Source organism: Piliocolobus tephrosceles, chromosome 10 (genome assembly GCF_002776525.5).
Source record: "Piliocolobus tephrosceles isolate RC106 chromosome 10, ASM277652v3, whole genome shotgun sequence".
In the NCBI taxonomy this organism is placed as follows: Eukaryota; Metazoa; Chordata; class Mammalia; order Primates; family Cercopithecidae; genus Piliocolobus; species Piliocolobus tephrosceles.
In genome coordinates this window covers 72,879,352-72,897,174 of record NC_045443.1, presented here as the reverse complement: position 1 = coordinate 72,897,174, position 17,823 = coordinate 72,879,352, and the positions used below count along the sequence as shown (strand labels likewise).

Genomic DNA, 17,823 nt, shown 5'->3' with positions numbered 1-17,823 from the left:
TTTCACCATGTTAGCCAGAATGGCCTCAATCTCCTAACCTCGTGATCCGCCCGCCTTGGCCTCCCAAAGTGCTGGGATTACAGGCATGAGTCACCGCACTTGGCCTTTCCTTATTTTCAATGGAATTGCTTATATCTTTTTATCACCTTGAATATTATTGTAATCAATCATTAAATGTTTTGTGAATATTTTGCCCCATCTCTCTTATATCCTTTATTTTTCGTATCCTATTTCTCATCATTTTAAATTTTAAATTATTATTTTGAATACTTTATAATCAGTGAATCACTGAAAATGAGATGAAAATTTGGACACTATCATTTTGATAATCACTTTGAGTTTATAGTCTTTTAAGGTGATTTTAGGAGATTTTTCAATATTTAGTTTCAATATGTATTCAATAAATATTTATCGTATTTAGTTATTATTCAATATTTATTTAAAATTAAATTGTTCTTTCAATTCTAATGAATTTTTGGAAGATGTTGAAATTAGATCCGCTCTTTTCCAAAGTAAGGAATCTAGAGCAAATAGCTCCTACAGTAGTTTATGTGGAAACTATTGTTTAGAGGTTTTAAAAGTTTAAACCATTCATATGTAATATCGTGGTTATAATGTTTAATTCTTAGAAGAACTAGTCGAATTAATTTCTGAATTTATTTATTCCATACCATGTTTATTTTAAAATTTTTCTTCACTTCTTATAACTGCTAGCATCAAATTAGTATCTTGCTATATTTTTATCTCATATTATCACAGAGAAAAAGTACTGTATAATTATATACACTCTTCAGTATATGATTATTAGTAATTACAATTAATATTTTTAAATTAGTGATTTTTGTTGCAGGATTTATTTTTTAGTAAAAGTTTTTATATCCTATATGTAAGATAACTCCCTGTTCCTGTGATATAACTTGTATTAGATTATTGGCTTCTGGAAGGCAAGTAACAGACTTTTAAAAAAAATTCACTTAACTTCCAATCATATATTGTTTTTATATTGTATATTCAGTTGGTTGACAACGTGAGGGCTTTTGAATTAGGCAAGAGAAAGAATCATTTAATATTGAAATAACTTATTGTAGGAACCTGATGAATCTTTTCCTTTGGAAAGCAGACAGGACAGTTTTAGTGTGGTGTCATCTATAATAGGAGGTCTAGAAGAGCTTAGAGAATCTTAGAACTCAATTGTTATCTATGTTGTTACATCCCTTTCAGTAATGATTTGGAAAAAAATGTAAAAATTTCAAAAAGGGAAAGATGAACCCTGGGCTCTGCATAGTATGGTAATTAAAAGGTTGGATTTTACAGACTCAATATTGACAAGAAAATGATGGGTGGGTTTCATTTTCCCATCTCCATCATATTCTCAATATTTCTCAAATAATAGCAATACTAAGATTTAAAATATACATGTAAATGGGAAGAAAAGCCTATGTAGAAAATTTTGCTAGAAAATAAAGGGCTTTTAACACAAATATTACTTCTAGACTATTCCCTCCCCTTCACCCCTATCAGCCCTCTTTCTAACACGTTTGAAGCTCCTAATGAATAGTAGCCCCCTGAAGCTGCTAGGTCAAACTGCCTGGACTTGAAGACGAGCCTTCCACTTATTAGTGATTGAGTTACTTAAAATAAGGATGATAAAAACCTGCTTCATGAGGTGTACTCCTCACTTTATAAGTTTCACCTGTTGCTATTTGTTTTATTTTAGGGATTTATCATTATTTTTTGAGGAAATTAAAAGAACAGAGATAAAATTCCTGTCATTTATAAAACGCACAGGATAAAAGCAAAAAACCTTTGCTCTGTCGTTTGGGTTCTTCTGTCTATATGTAACAATCTGTTTCATACATGGATCTCATATATGAAAACCTAAATTTTTGTATAAGATACAAGAGAGTGGATTTACCAGATAAACGTGTATTTCACTAATGCAAGGAATTTAACCTATCAAAGACTTTCCCTATTTGCTGCAGAAAATTTTAGAAATGCATGCAATAAAATCAATAATTTAAAAAAATCTTGTCTTTGGCACGTCGAAGAACTTTTATACTTCTAAAAGTGTAGTTATTTGTAGTCAGTGATGAACCTCTCTACACATCTTAGCCCTATGCAATGTTGGGGGTAGAAAACGAGTAGAGATGTTGAGAAATCTTAGGCTAGTTGAAATACTTCAGAAACGTCAGAATGTTGAATTACCATCCCTCTGACTTAGAAAGAGAAATACCAACACTCGGGAAGGTTACCATCAGAAACAACTTTGGAAAGTTTAATTTGGTCATTGTTTTTAAAATTAGAAATAATGTACAGAAAGTACTGAAACAAAGCATTCTCACAATAAATAGTAGCTATTCCTGTCACTTCTTATAGTGGAGGCCCAATATACATTGTATTCTCATATTTGTACTTCCTTCCCACATGTAGCGCATATTTGGCCAACATATAAATTTTCATCCAAAGAATGAATGACATCAATGACAGGCTGGTCGCACTCCGCACTCCGGTGGTCCAGGTTAGACCCTGAGGCCACGAGGAAACTGCGGATAAGACAGTGTCCAATTTGCCTATACCGCCTGCTAAACTACAAGTCCCAGTACGCAAACTCCATGGTTGCAGTGCATACTGGGAGAAAGTCTCCAGCTCTTCATTGGCCACGTAGGAGAAGCTCCGGTGTGTGTAAAAGCGCGGGCTTTAACGCACGTACGCACGGAGACTGCGCAGATCTCCTCGTCTGAGTTCCGCGGAACTCATTTTGAGTGTAGGCGTTTCAGCCGGTAGGATTTCAGAACAGGTTCATTTCCGGCGTCACCGGAAGCAGCTTGGAAATGGCGTCTCCCACCTTAGAGCGGCGAGAAAAAGGGGCTGGAAAAAGTGAATTTCGTAACCAGAAGCCAAAGCCGGAGAACCAAGGTGATGTTATGTGGGAACCGAAGGCTGGGGTTTTTGGACGTTGAGTTGCAATGTTTTTTTTTTCTCGTTGCTTGTGGACTTATAAAACCACCTGGAGCCTGTGCGGTGTGTTTGAGTACCAGAATAATCGCTGAAAAGATTGTTGGCCGGGCCCACAGGAACGACTGGCCGATATGATGCCACCCACGTGTTCCTAATTCATTCCTTTTGCTAAAGGGTCCCCAAAGCGAAGCCGTTGCGGAATACGTCTTCTGTAAAAGGATGAGTATTAAGAAAATGCCGAGGGCGCCGCGGAACCTTGTAGCCTACAGGGGACTGAAAGTCATTGAGGGAATGAGGAATAGGGTGAGGTGGGAGCAGGTAGTTCTGATATACAGGAGTGGACCCTGATAATGGGGTGAGATATGGGGAAAGGAGCTATCTGACATGTCCTTAGCTCTAGTTTGTCAGTAAAGACATTTTGAAAGATTTATCAATTCTTGTTTGTCAGATTGCTAAAATATTAGACGACACAGCCCTTACTCTTTAGGTTGTGCTACCTTTTAATTGTGAACTCCTGCGTTGTTGTCTGGTTTTACCCGTTTTCTTCAGTATGAATGACAGAGAAGTCAGAAATAGCCTAGGGATCTGTTCAACCAGGCTCATAGGAAGTGTTAAAAACATTGAACTCTCAATTTAGATGCATTGGGAAAGTATTCAAGGCTTTGTTGTTGCTCATTAAATGATTATGTAACGTACATAGCAGAGGATACAACTTATATATAGTTTAATAAAACCATGCAAGAAACTAGCATTCAGACTGTTAAGTAAAATAGAGCATTACCATACCCCTCAAACCCTTACGTGCACTTCTCAGATCATATTCTCTTTTCCTGTATCAGAAGTAACCACTCTGAATTGTGTTGCATTCATCTTCCTCTTCTTGTAGTCACGAAGTGGCTTAATTTTGGCTCTTTTTAAATTTTATATACATGAAAGTGGACCGTATGCATTTTTCTGTGTCTTAGATTTAGCTTTGTTTTTCAAACAGGGTGATACTTGTAGGTGTAGTTTTAGTCTTTTCACTGTTATGTGGTGTTTCCTTGTATGAAAATACCCCAATTTTTTTTTTTCATTTTACAATTGGTGGACATTTGGATTGTTCCTATTGCTCGCAATTATAAACAGTACTGCTAAAACATCTTTGTACATGTCTTCTGGTTAACATGTTCAAGGGTTTCTTTAGGATGTGAACATAGAATTGGAATCACTGAAGTGTAGGGTGTGTGTAAGTAATGCTAACCTTTTTCCAAAGTGCTAGTTTTAGTGTCAGTTTTGTTCCCACTAGCAGTGGACGAAAGTTCTCATTGCCTTACATTCATATGAATACATAGTGTTATCTGAATTTTGAATTTCTGTCATTTTGGTAGGTGTGAAATGGGATCTGGTTGCAGTTTTAATTTCCATTTTCTGGTCACGTATGAGGTTGCGTATCTTTTCACATGTTTTGGGGCTTCCTTAATTGTGAAAATCCTGTGTATTTCTTATGTCAGTTTTTTTTCTGAGGTTGTAGTGGGGACTTAAATTGATCCATAGCCTTTGAAGTGTTTAAATTGGATAGGGACTTGGTCAGGTAAGCATTGTAAGTAACCAGTTGCAGTGACTCATGCCTACAATCCCAGCACTTTGGCAAGCTGAGGAGGGGGGATTGCTTGAGCCCAGGAGACGAGCCTGGGCAACATGGCAAAACCCTTTCCCTACAAAAAAAAAAATACAAAAATTAATCAGCCTCACAAGTAGCTGGTACTACTTGTGGTACTACTTGTGGTACTACTACAAGTAGCTGGTACTACTTGTGGTACCAGCTGGTACTACTTGTGGTACCACTGGACCAGGAGGTCCAGGCTGCAGTGAGCTGGGATGAAGCCACTGCACTCCAGCCTGGGTGACAGAGCGAGGCCCTGTCTTAAAAAAAAAAAAAAAAAAAAAGTATATAAGTAATCACTTTTGTGGAATTTGTGTTCTTTAAAGAACATTGGAGCGTCCTTTATATGAAGACTAGCCAGTTGTCTGTGATTTGAACCAGAAATAGAAATAGAAAAGTGGATGTGAGTATAAGCAGAAAGTTTACCTGTCTGAGGTTGATAACATAGGGTAATGCCCTGCTTTTCAAATTTTACTGTGCTTAAGAGTCTCCTGTTGAGCATGGTAAAACACAGACTTCTGTCCCTCGTCGAAGAGATTGTGATTCAGTAGGTCTGGAGTGGGGCCCAATAATTGCATTTCTGACAGACTTAACAGTTTATGCTGATACTGCAAGTCTATGGAGCATACCTTTTAGTGTAACTGAATTAGAGCATAGCTGTTGAATTTAAGGAGTTCTTAAAATTCAGTACCAAGTTTTTAAAATATATGATTCAGAAGATAATTTATGGCCCTTAGGCATTTTCTTGTAGTGAAAGGAGTCCCAGGCTGAGTCAACTTTGTGTTCCCTTAGGCAAGTCACTTAGCCTTCTTAGACCATCTTCTGTAAAATGAGAATAATAATACAGATTCTACCTTTTATAGTTATGAAAGGCATGTGGAAATAAGGAACTCAAAACGCTTAGGAAAATCTATAATTAACAGAGATTATTAACTGAAAGATAAACTAGAATCCTCTTTCAGAAGTTGTATACAAACACACACACCCAGGTTCCATACACTCCAGGAAAGTCAGAAAGGTTAATTGTATTTAAAATACTAAACAAAATGGCATTGAGATCTTCAGTTTTATGATAGTGTAATGCAGTACACGTTTCTGGAGTGCCCACTGTCTGTCTGGCATGTGCCAACTGGCATGAAGAGGGATTCTGCTCTTAAGGAACTTTGTCTTATGAGGCAACTGAAGTGTGTACAGATAATTTTAATACAGTGAATTGATAATGACAGAGGAATGTTCTTCGACTCTTGAATCATATAAAAAACGGGGAAAAGGAAATGCAAGGAGTACTGGAAAGCTTGTGAATATGTGCATAGGATGTTCATAAAGTGTCCAAAAGATAGTTAAAATGTGATGTATAAATTTTTTCCTTTCTGTAGATGAATCAGAACTCCTTACTGTTCCCGATGGTTGGAAGGAACCAGCTTTTTCCAAAGAGGACAATCCCAGAGGACTTTTGGAGGAGAGCAGTTTCGCAACTTTGTTCCCAAAGTACAGAGAAGCTTACCTGAAAGAGTGTTGGCCATTGGTGCAGAAAGCCTTGAATGAACATGTATGTGTATCTTACAATAATACATTTATTTGAGACTTTGCTCTTGCTTATGCCTTTAAGTGTATGTATGCTGATTTTTTTAATGGTGCTAACATAGCTGGTTCCTTTGGTTCCTTTGGTATTTTAAACTATTTAGGTACGTTTTCTTCTTACCTAATGTTCATTTGTTTTTAATTTTATGAGTAATAAATTACTTTGAAAAATTTGCATACCTTTAATATTTTAGGAGCTTCACAACTGTCTGAAATTCACCTGTGAAGTCCCAATTTCAGAATGCCTGCTCCAGGCCATGATAGTTGTCATGTATCTGTCCCAGTCTGAGCTGAGTCGTGTTCCTAATTGGATTACTTTTCATTTTAAACGGAAGATGTGGATGTGTCCAACTTTTCCATGTTTATTGCTGATGCTGTGCCCCTAGATAACTACATTTTTTTTTTTTTTTCCAAACTGGGTATTGAAACCCATTAGTGTATTGAGAAGTCAATTTAATGGCTATAAGGAGCCTTTAGAAAATAACATATCACATGGTAAAAGTATATATTTTTTCATATTGGCTTAGTAGTATATGTGTGTGTGTGTGTGTACATTTATTAGGTTGTGATATAAAATGTGTTTCTCACTGTGGGACTGCTCTGGAGTTGGTTGTGCCATTGTGGGTGAAGGTGGCTCAGCAAGCTGCAGGTTGTGTTTTATAGCTGCGTCTGGGATTGAGCTCTTTTTTTTTTTTGTAAACTCATAGAGACCCAACCATATATTGAATTGTTCAACACTTAACTATGTTGAAATATTTTTGAGATTATGCTCACAAGTGAGAAAATAGCATTTTAATTTGCTTTGTTGAAATCTGTTTTTTCCTGTTGAAAGTCAATGCTTAAGTTTTCTGATCATTGCTTTTTTCTGAAACTATGTTAATTTGCTTTTACTTAGTATTTAGTCCCCTGATTAGCTAGAAAAAAAGTTTGAAAGCAATTCTTACCCAGTGGAGCAGATGGTAGACTGGAGCTGGGTCCAGAATAGGGAAGCTGTACAGCTTTAGATTTTTATCTTACTCAGATTTTAAGTATGACCCCATTTGTTTGATTTATAATTTTAAAATCAGAGGCAATCTGTAGTCCAGTGGGTACAAAGTATTCTAAAACCAAGTGTAAATGGTTTCAATTGCTCCAGTTTCTTATAGTCTGTAAAATGTGAAAGTAATTGAGTATTCATTATTTATACTTAACTACCTAGCTTCTTCAGGGAAGTAATTGATAGGAATTGAGAGGTGACAGAAATTAATAGGTTGGTTAGGGTAGGCTTTATATTTATCTAAAAATAAACTCATTTTTAGACAACTGCTTGTTTGCTCTTTCTTTTTGTAGCATGTTAATGCAACCCTGGACCTGATCGAAGGCAGCATGACTGTTTGTACTACAAAGAAGACTTTTGATCCATATATCATCATTAGGGCAAGAGATCTGATAAAACTGTTAGCAAGGAGTGTTTCATTTGAACAGGTAAATCTAAAATTACAGAGACTTTGCTTTGTTTGCATCAGTGTTAACCTATAACATCCCGTCTTTTCCTCCTTCCACCATCAAGTTTTCGTATTTGTGCTTAGATAACAATAGCATGGGCTTGGGAAATAAATGTAATTGTAAAAAATATTGATAATGTCTTTTTTTTTTTTTTTTTTTTGCAAAAGGCAGTACGAATTCTTCAGGATGATGTTGCATGTGACATCATTAAAATAGGTTCTTTAGTAAGGAATAAAGAGAGATTTGTAAAACGAAGACAACGGCTTATTGGTCCCAAAGGATCTACATTGAAGGTATTTTTTTATTAGTGGAAAACTTGAGTCTCTCCCTTAATAATTTTTCAGAGTAATGAATTTTAACCTGATCTCTTGATACAGGCATTGGAACTCTTAACTAATTGTTACATTATGGTTCAGGGAAACACAGTTTCAGCCATTGGACCTTTTAGTGGCTTAAAAGAGGTGAGAACTATGTATTATCTTCAATTCATTTTCAGCAGAGAACAAATAATTTGGTTATAATATAGTTTATTGGATAATGCTTTATAATTTTATTTTTTTAGAATGTGCTTTGATTTCCCATTAGTAAATACTTTTTATGTCATATAATTCAAGGGAATCATCATTTCTGGACCCTAACATGTTTTGGCCAACTTTGGCAACTATCGAGACATCCATTTCTGAATTAGAAGGTCTGCACACTATCACTCCTCCCACTATAACATTTAAATGAGCATTTAAGATCTTCAGTCTGTAGCACATATGAAAAACATGGAATAGTCACATATGCCCAAATGACGGGAAAATTGAGCAAAAATCCAGTTATTTGCAGTAGTGTATACAGCCAGTAGAGGTCACACTCTGAAAACTTTTCTTCCAGATGTATTTTCTTTTGTTTGAATTTTAATATAATGTTTAATAACTTTTCATGAACATTTTAACTTTGTAAATGTGAGAAAATCTGTGGAGCAAATGCTATTTCTGTTAACTCCTTTTGGTAGTGTTACTGTCTGGATCTGGCTTGTGAGGTTGTGCTTCCTTTCCAGGGCCTTTAATAGTAATCCTATTGGCCCTTTTTGTCATAAATTGTCTGCTCTTTTCTCATGGAGCAATAATTAAGTATATTGAATACTTTAGTTTTATAAAGTCTTTAAAATATTTAATTCTTACAATAGAGTCTTGAGGCATATGATTTTATCTTTATATTACAAATGAGAAATCTGGAACAGGAAAGTGACCTTCCTGTATGCAGTGGCAGTCCTTGTATTCCAGCCCTCTTCTTCCTAAATCACGTTGCTATACAGTGTTGTATTAGTTCTCTGTGCTACATTTTAGCAGTAATTGAGAAACTGTGTTGTATTCAAGACTGCCTCTATGAAAGGTCTAGATTAATTATTTAATTAAATTATTTAATTTGATACCCATTACCTGATTAGATATTTTGCAGTGTTTATCCTCTTCTCCATAGCTCATTAAAATCCTTGTGACTAATTCATTTTTCTTTGCAAATTTCAGGTTAGAAAAGTAGTCCTAGATACTATGAAGAATATTCATCCAATTTATAACATTAAAGTGAGTGGTAATTATATGTAACTGTACCAGTGATTATCATGCTTCTTTTAGCTACAGAATCCTTTCTTGAAATTAAATGTTTTATGAAATTCTAATGCACAAACAGATAAAGCAGAGCTATTTTGGGTAAATTAGGGGTAGAATTCAGCCTACTTAACGCTACCCCAGTTTTGTAGGTACTTCTTGGAAGCTTTCTATGGAGCACAGTGTGAAAACTGCTGAAGGGGATAGTGTGTAATGTGTTATATAGTTCTAATCAATGAAAATAAGCTTCACAGAATTTGTTGTAGATCATATCAATGCAGTTTTCTTAGATTATGCACCCATATATTTAAAGATATGATCTTTCAGAATTCTGCCTTTTTCTATTAAAATCTGGAATATCTCATGTTGCATTAAAACCTTTTTTTGAATTTAACACTCAAATTGTAGCCCCTTTGAGAGAGATCCATTATATCCCAGTGTGCACAAAGTTTGATTATTCTTGGAAATGTAACCATGGTATATAGAACTATAGAACTATTTTATGATGGGTTTGTTGAGCAATCCACTTAAATTTGATGAACTTAAGTTATGAAGTCATTGTTAGATTGGGGGAAAGTGATTTTGAGTTACATTGGGATATTGCAGATAAAAACAAAGCTATATGTCTGATCCCTGGTTTGTATCCTCTGATGTTCCAAGGTCTAAAATTTAAATGGAATAGGGAAATGTGAAAGTATTGGTTTTCTATAATCATGAGAAAGTTTACTTTTGTCTTTTTCTATGATGTTTCAGTTGCTACTGAAAACTTCTGCTTGCAGGGAATATCAGCTAATTAAGAACCCTCCCTGCTTTTATAAGTTGAATTATAAATGTTTTAATGAAATAATAGTTGAAAAGTCAGTTTTATTTTCATCTCATTTTAACAATTCTGCATTTTGTAATTAAATTTCTAATAGTTTTCTAATAATTATACGTGTTTGTGATAACTTATCTTTTTCCTTATGTGATTGGTTTAATTTCACCAAAGAAACTAGGAACTGTTTCTTTTATTATTTATAGAAGCAATATTTATGTCTGAGTTTGATAAATGTGTGACTTTGGAAAGTAAAAATTTTTACTTTGTTGCATGACTAAAGAGCTTAATGATTAAGAGAGAGCTGGCAAAAGATTCTGAATTACGATCACAAAGTTGGGAGAGATTTTTGCCGCAGTTCAAACATAAAAATGTGAATAAACGCAAGGAACCAAAGAAAAAAACTGTTAAGAAAGAATATACGCCATTCCCACCACCACAGCCAGAAAGTCAGGTTAGTACTAGATGTTGAACTTTATATGAAGGGAAATCTATTTTAGTGTATTTGGTCGGAAACTTTATTGAAGGTTATTTCAGGTGGGATATGCATATATATATATATATTGCGTGTATGTGTGCAGAGCTATAAGAAACTGAGGGTAAATATAAATAGGTATATTTTGAGTTGTGTGCATGGGGGTGTGCAGTGGGGCCTTCACATTGATTATAAACTGCATTCAGGCGGTTTGTGTCCCTGTAGCCACTGTAAATGTTCCATGGATAAAAGTTCAACAATTTAGTCTGCAGTACTCTTTTCTCTGCTTTGGCAACATTCTTGTGACTGTATGCTCTATGATTGTTCTAGTTCTGAAATCTTAAATTGTAACACCCACCGTTTTTTCTAAGTTATGATTCCTTTCCATTTTGTCAGCTGTCTTCTGCTTCATTTCCTTTCCCACCATGACCAGTTGCCATTTTGTTCTTGCACATCGTTTTGATTCATGCCCCTTTTTACTTCTGTCACACCTTCTCAGCAAAACTCTAAAACTTGGATCAGTCTAAAAACTTGACTTCTTCCCCATAACGTGGCTACCAACTTAGGTTAGAGAAAGTTTTATCTTTGGATTAAATTCATTCAAAATTCATGTTTCCTCTTAATTCTCTCAGTGCCCTTCCACATTTAGCATATGCCTTTGCATTTTATTGAAATATTTGAGACCACCAGATAAGAACCCCTTTCTGTTTGCTCTTCTCTCACATCTGTGTTTTCTTCCGCCTGCATCAGCCTTTTCTGTGTGTTCTTTGAATTCCATCTTCACCTATCTCCTGGGGGTTCTTGCTTCATTATTCCCTTCCTTGGCTATATCCTAAAGCCTTCCCTTTCTGCTTCTGCTCAGCATGTGAACTCACTGATTTCTATGTCTCTTTTTTCCACAACCATGTTTGGAGTCTTTCAGGGAAGATTTGATGATTGATGGGAAAAATGATGATCATAGTGAAAAAACAATGGAAGTGTTGGATCATGGAGGAAGTTGATAGTAGTTGCAGGGAAAGGGGAGTGATGCAGTCATTAAACCATGCTTCCATAACAGCTGCCTTACTTCTTATGACCCTTTCTTGGAGTTAATTGACTTATCTTTCTTCCTTAGCTGTGTAAGCTTCTTGAAACAGTGATGTCTTGATTGACTTGTTCTTACTTACTCATTATGTGACTGGGCAAGTTATTTATCCCATCTGTACTTAAGTTTCCCCATACCTAAAATGGGAGTAATGATAATACCTGTCTTAAAGAATCGTTAATGAGGATTAAATGAATAATTGTAAAGAGCTTAGAACAGTGCCTTAGATATAATAATGCTGTATAAGTGGGAGACAGGTCGGTTATACACATTTTACATGTTGGCTGTATATTGAATGAACAAGCTGTTGCTTTTGCTAATTAGTCACCAATTCCTGATCGTTCTGGCTTTTATTCTGCATGCCACTACGTTTATTCCAGGCTCTCATCTATTCCTCATTCCTCTCCATTAAAATTGTGCTTTGGTCTTTTCAGTCTTCTCGGAAACCCACAATCATTTCTAAATCTTATCCCTCCTACTTTGTCTGCCACTGAAGCTTCTTCAGATTTTCCCAAAACTCTCTCTCCAGTTTCTTCTCACACTTTCCTGAATCAGTGACTTTCCATACTGTATCCCTGAACTCCTCTGGGTTGTATTCTGTGGAGGTGCTTTCCTACCTCCACACTTTTGTGTATGTATTCCCCTCAGCTTAGACTCTGCTTCCTTTTATGTCACTACCATTTTTATTAATACATCAGTTTGACCCCATTGTGTTTACCCTAAGGATACTGTGACTTGCTTAGGACATAACTTCTCCTCTACATTATTTCTGATGTAATTGTAAATACTGTTTTCAACAGATTGATAAAGAATTGGCTAGTGGTGAATACTTCTTGAAGGCGAATCAGAAGAAGCGGCAGAAAATGGAAGCAATAAAGGTACTTTATGTCTAGCTCACAACATTAATAGCAAAGTTCATAGATACTTGAATTATTTAACTATAAATACATTTAACTAATGTATTTTTTATTTACTAATGTAGGCTAAACAAGCAGAAGCCATCAGTAAGAAACAAGAGGAAAGAAACAAAGCATTTATTCCACCTAAAGAAAAACCAATTGTGAAACCTAAGGAAGGTAATGCTTTCTGTGATGTAAAAGTCTTTATTAATTATGAAAAGTAAACCCATAGTGAATTTGTCTGAATCTCTTTAAGAAATAATCATGTTTTCATCAGTTCTCTTAGCATTTCATTAATTACTGATCCTAAGGACTAGAGGCAGCTAATGCCTGTTTCATTGCAAACTGGATTGACAATCCTCTCCTGACCTCTGGTCTGTGCTTAGGAAAGACTGTTTGTTGTGAAAGATACAAACCCAGGGCAGCCAGTATGTCTTCTGTAGAAATGCAAGCAAGACGATCCCTGAGCTCTGCTGTCATGCCTCTCAAAGAGGAATTACCAGAAGTTGTACTTTTTCTTCTCTTTCTGTGATTTTGGCTTAGAGTTTGGCTTCTATATTGGTAACATGGATTTATCATCACTTTGGACTAAAGGACACTGACAGGTCTTATTCAGGAGCTATTTATTAGTGTGAAAGTGATAGTGGTTTTTAAATGGCAGAAACCACAATCACTTTCCCACTAACCTAGTATTTAAAAGACACTAAGAGAAAACATTCTCATAACATTTCTAGTCTCATTCTGATGCATCCTCTCCTCTTCTGCATTTTTCCCCCCTGTGGTAACACTTGTCCTCTTCCTAAAGTAACCCTCCAAAGTGAACAGTGACACTGAGGGGAGAGGGCCCCCCAGCAATATTGTACAGACTTGGTCAGAAACAGATATAATACATTATGTAACATATTGCTTGTTAATAGTTTTAAAAATACTGTATTCTGTGGTAGATTATTGGTTATATGAAAGGTAAAAATGTCATAAGTATTATAATTTCCAGTTTGTACAACCTGTCAGTTGAGTGCTTTGAAGGTACTCAATAGCTAGTTAACCTAATGTAGTTTCTCCACACGGTGGAGGCTTTAACGCTCTGTGCTTCTCAGGTTGCTGGATAGTTTGTACATTATGATGTTTTATCTTATGATTCTTTTATGCTGTGATACTGTACTTTGAATAGTAAGAAAAAGTTGCATTCTTTTTCACTGCTTCCTTTCTCTATTTTGCTCCTACTTTTGTCATTGATTAGATAGTTGGGTCCTGTTAGGGGAACTTCCAAGTATGCCCAAATTGTCTTTATTCACCAAAATGTTGTTAAATACAGCAAACTCTTGTTAAATAGAATACTATTAGTCATTCATTGAATTAATATTTGGAAAACTTTAAGTTTTTGTTTTGGTATTAGAGGAAGTAGATTTTGACCTGTAGCTTATGGTTAGCTGATTAAACTTACTGAGAAGGGATACATGTAAATTATTTTAATATGCAAGATGGAAAATAATGAGGACTCAAAAGTTCCAAAATATGGAAAAGAATGTAGGTAAAATAATTTAGTCTGAAGTAGGATTTAAGGAAATAGTCTTAATATAGTTGAATCCAGTAATTGGTTCAATCAATCATGCCATTTTTATGTATTAAAGTATTTTATGGTTTTATTAGTCTGAATAAATTTCTGACCCCTTTAGGCAGGTGTTTTTATATTTTATACTGTGATTTTTCAATTATAAGAGGACTCTGAAGTGACTGCTTTAAAATATATTCTTTGTTTCACTTGGTAACATCTAAAGTGTTACATGTATTGTGCTTTTAATTTGTCTAGCTTCTACTGAAACTAAAATTGATGTGGCCAGCATCAAGGAAAAGGTTAAGAAAGCAAAGAATAAGAAACTGGGAGCTCTTACAGCTGAAGAAATTGCACTGAAGATGGAGGCAGATGAAAAGAAAAAGAAGAAAAAAAAGTAACATACCCCAAACTCCTTGACTAGAACTATCTCCTTTTGTAAAGGATTTTGAGATACCAGGCATTAGTTGCCTTATTTGTGAGAAATTTTCTGAGGGTTTTGTTTTGGTGGTGGTTGTTCATAGAAGAGTGTTCTTTATAAATTATTATATTATTGTGTTTTTTGAAAATTTTGTACTAGAAAGTGGTATATATGTCTTTGTATACATTACGACCATTGTGATTATCCATTAAATCCAGTGTCTGATGCCATTGGTTAGTCTTCAGATATAATGATGTCCTAGCATTTGATGCTCCCTTTAATGATAACAAACAAATATTTAGGTTTATCCCTTTTGAAAATTTGGTTTTACTTTTAACAGTCCATGAACAGAAAAACAAGGCCTCTAAAATCAGATCCCCTAGTTACTCTGTTCTGAATCTGGGGAAGTGGTAAACCAGAAAGACATCAGGTTGCAAGAGAACAGGGAAAACCAGATATTTAGAGTCGAAGCAGCGTGCAAAAAGTAATAATGGCTACCAGAGTTACTAAGAATCACCTTAAAAAGTACTACTGTACCTTGCTCATTTTGCAGATTTAGAAGCTGAAACATGGGTTAAGTTACTTACTGAAAGTCCACCTGTGGCAACCTGCAAACAATGCTTATTTATAGAAAAGTGGGAAGTAAAGATGAGTTTATCTGATAGTTAGGAAGTTTCTTCTTTTGAGTAAGAGTGTGGCTGCAACATATACTTTTTTCTGAAATGTTTTAAAATAGAATTACACCTAATTGTTATTCACTGTTATTGGTTAAAAAAAAAACCATATTTGAATCAGGTTGATATTTGGGTTTTTTCTTTCCTGGATTGTATTAGTCCAAAAGAACTAAATTAGGGTACTTGTGCTGTACCAAAATGGTAATTATGACAGACAGTATCAGAATTACTGAATTAACAATGAGAAAGAGAGAAGTGTATCTGTTACGTGGATATATGGGCCAGCCTGGATGCACAACCGAGTAGTAACCTGTGAAACAAACATAGAATATCCTCTTAGACATTGTTCTTCATAATGCACTGACAGAATTCACATAGCTCTTAATGAAACAATTTAAGATTGATGTACATACGTTTGACTTGATCTCGCTGTTGGTTAACTGTAAAATTAGGGAGAAGAAAGAAAAAAAATTAAAAGGGTTCATACAGGTGAGGGTTTTATTTTAAAAAGCTAAATCTTTAATTGTAACCATTAACTGGCTTTGGTTTTGGCTTTATTGCAGTGACTTTCCAAGTTTATTCATAATTTTTTGAACTGACTGAATTAACTTGGTATTTTTAAGTTGACTTTTTATATAAACTTTATAAACCTTTTATAGAAAGGAAACTATACCATTACTATAAATGGAAAATCACTTTACATGTAACTAGCAGGTAATAAAATTTAAAAAATAAAAAATACTAGAAATAATGTGAGAAATTTATTAAAATATATTTCTAAAAATAAGTTTCTTCCTGAGAAGAGTGATACTGTTTATGATGAGTCCATAATAAAAAGACAGTGACCTCTCTTTCATCCAGTCTAGTATGTCACTAACTCATCATTACGATGTTTGGCTATCAAGTCATTAATTACACTGCTCCTTTCCCTGAGCTTTATTCAAATTTTGACATTCAGAGCACTGGGAAGAAATAAATTCCACAACTGCCTTTAGCCTTCTGGATACTTTCTTTTATGAAATAGAAACCTTTTCCACAGCAGTTCTGCAGCAGTCGCTAATAGATGCTCATAGTAGAACCCATCAATCATCTGGTCCTCTGGGCACTTGTGAGCATCCCTGGTCTTCATACCTGTGAGTTGGCTTTGTCTGTGGCGAATTACTGTAAAGATGCTACCCTCACTTTTCTTGGCAGTTAGTCCATGAAATCAAGAGTGTGATGTTCTAGTTATTTTTTCTTATATATATATATATTTTAAATGTTCAACTATTGAAACAAATGTACATCTGTGAACTAGCTAAAATCATCTGATGTACCACTACTATGCCCAGCACATTTTTAAAACAGTCCTGATTTGGCGTCCAAGGGTATTTGTTGAACTACCAGCAGTATCTAGGAGACCATGAAGGAATTTATGCTCCAGTGCTAGCCATAATTTGTCTGAGATGGAATCTGTTAAATAAAAGCTTTTATCCTCTAACCTTTACCTTCATCAGACCTTATAAAAGGTCAAATGGTGATCCTTAAGTTTTTTAGTCACATCTTACTTATTCAGTATTAGTGCGAAGAGTAGAATACTTTCAAGTAAGCCTAAAGTTACATGAAAACAAATTACATAAATCTAACTTTGAGAATAGGAAATTAGTGACAAGATCAATCTGTAAGAGCACTTATCTGAAATAAATGAGTAACGAGTTTCACATCCTATAAACACAAGTTAGCATGTGTTTTCTCAAGAGTCCAAGGGTTTTCATTATTGGACTAAAGCTTTAATCTTCTAAATGTTACTCCCCAAGATTAAAGATCATCTCAAGTTAGATCACCAAAGATCAAAAGCTAAAACCAGAAGTATTTTTGTCATTGTGGTGGTGGTAGTGTTACTAATTGCCTAAATTTTTAAAGGGAAACTTATTTTTTTCATTGGACTGTTTCATTGAAAAAATAGAAGCAGAAACTTGCCCAAAGTCACAGTGGTCAAACTGGAAATTGCACCGAAACTTGGCATACTGGTTCTAAAATCCAAAGTTTTAGCCCTTATGTATACTGGTCAACTTGGAAGGAAGAAATATATATATGTTTTGAGGGGCTACAGCAATGTGAAAAGAAGAATTCAGTGAATATATGTTGATACCTTGATATTAGCTGCATCGTGGCTACATGTTAACTGAGTGTTCTTCACAAGAGTGATAAGAGTGAAATAAAGAATGGACTGGGAGAAAAATGGCTCAGAAAACTTTGCAAAAGTACTATTGTGTGTAAAGATAAGTATTCAACATTAAATGGTAAGGAGGAGAACAAGCAGTTTAATAAGTAAAATTTTATAATTTTAGGCCTGGAAGGGACCTTAGAAAACATGTGAGCAATGGAACACTTTTTTCCAAACTAAATTTCACGCAGTGAAACTTGGCCCACTCTGTCCTTCCTCTATTCTAAGCACCCTACTCTAGCCCGGCTGCTCTGAGTTCAAGTTTGTTACAAATGTGGACACAAAAGTACCACAGGACTTTTTCTATTTGCACAGCTTAATAGAAGTTTCCCCTTCACACCATGGTAAAAATAAAAACATACTGGGATGGAAGGGCTTGTATCTAGAACAAGAACCAGAAGTAAACTCTTGGCCAATTACTAATATTTCAAAATCAC

The 17,823-nt window shown here is 35.1% G+C and overlaps 2 protein-coding genes across 2 annotated transcripts in view; one reads left to right on the top strand and one right to left on the bottom strand.

The window, feature by feature from the left end:
• The first annotated feature begins 2,764 nt into the window (after positions 1–2,764).
• Positions 2,765–17,395, top strand: KRR1 (KRR1 small subunit processome component homolog). Its single transcript, XM_023216532.2, has 10 exons — positions 2,765–2,916; positions 5,977–6,149; positions 7,511–7,645; positions 7,834–7,959; positions 8,044–8,127; positions 9,181–9,237; positions 10,359–10,529; positions 12,435–12,512; positions 12,617–12,710; positions 14,344–17,395. The coding sequence occupies exons 1-10, from the start codon at positions 2,832–2,834 to the stop codon at positions 14,484–14,486; spliced, it is 1,146 nt and encodes a 381-aa protein (XP_023072300.1). The 5' UTR covers positions 2,765–2,831; the 3' UTR covers positions 14,487–17,395.
• Positions 12,499–17,823, bottom strand: part of GLIPR1 (GLI pathogenesis related 1) — a 21,298-nt gene continuing 15,973 nt past the window's right edge. The window contains exons 5-6 of the mRNA XM_023216602.3: positions 15,594–15,620; positions 12,499–15,490 (exon numbers count right to left, since the gene is read on the bottom strand). Of these exons, the coding sequence (XP_023072370.1) occupies positions 15,336–15,490; positions 15,594–15,620 (182 nt within the window). The 3' untranslated portion in view covers positions 12,499–15,335. The remainder of the gene's footprint in view (positions 15,491–15,593; positions 15,621–17,823) is intronic.

Coding starts and splice junctions, on each gene's coding strand:
- KRR1 (XM_023216532.2), top strand. CDS start 2,832: ATGGCGTCTCCCACCTTAGAGCGGCGAGAAAAAGGGGCTGGAAAAAGT. Junction 2,917..5,976: donor GCCAAAGCCGGAGAACCAAG/GTGATGTTATGT, acceptor TCCTTTCTGTAG/ATGAATCAGAACTCCTTACT. Junction 7,646..7,833: donor GGAGTGTTTCATTTGAACAG/GTAAATCTAAAA, acceptor TTTTTGCAAAAG/GCAGTACGAATTCTTCAGGA.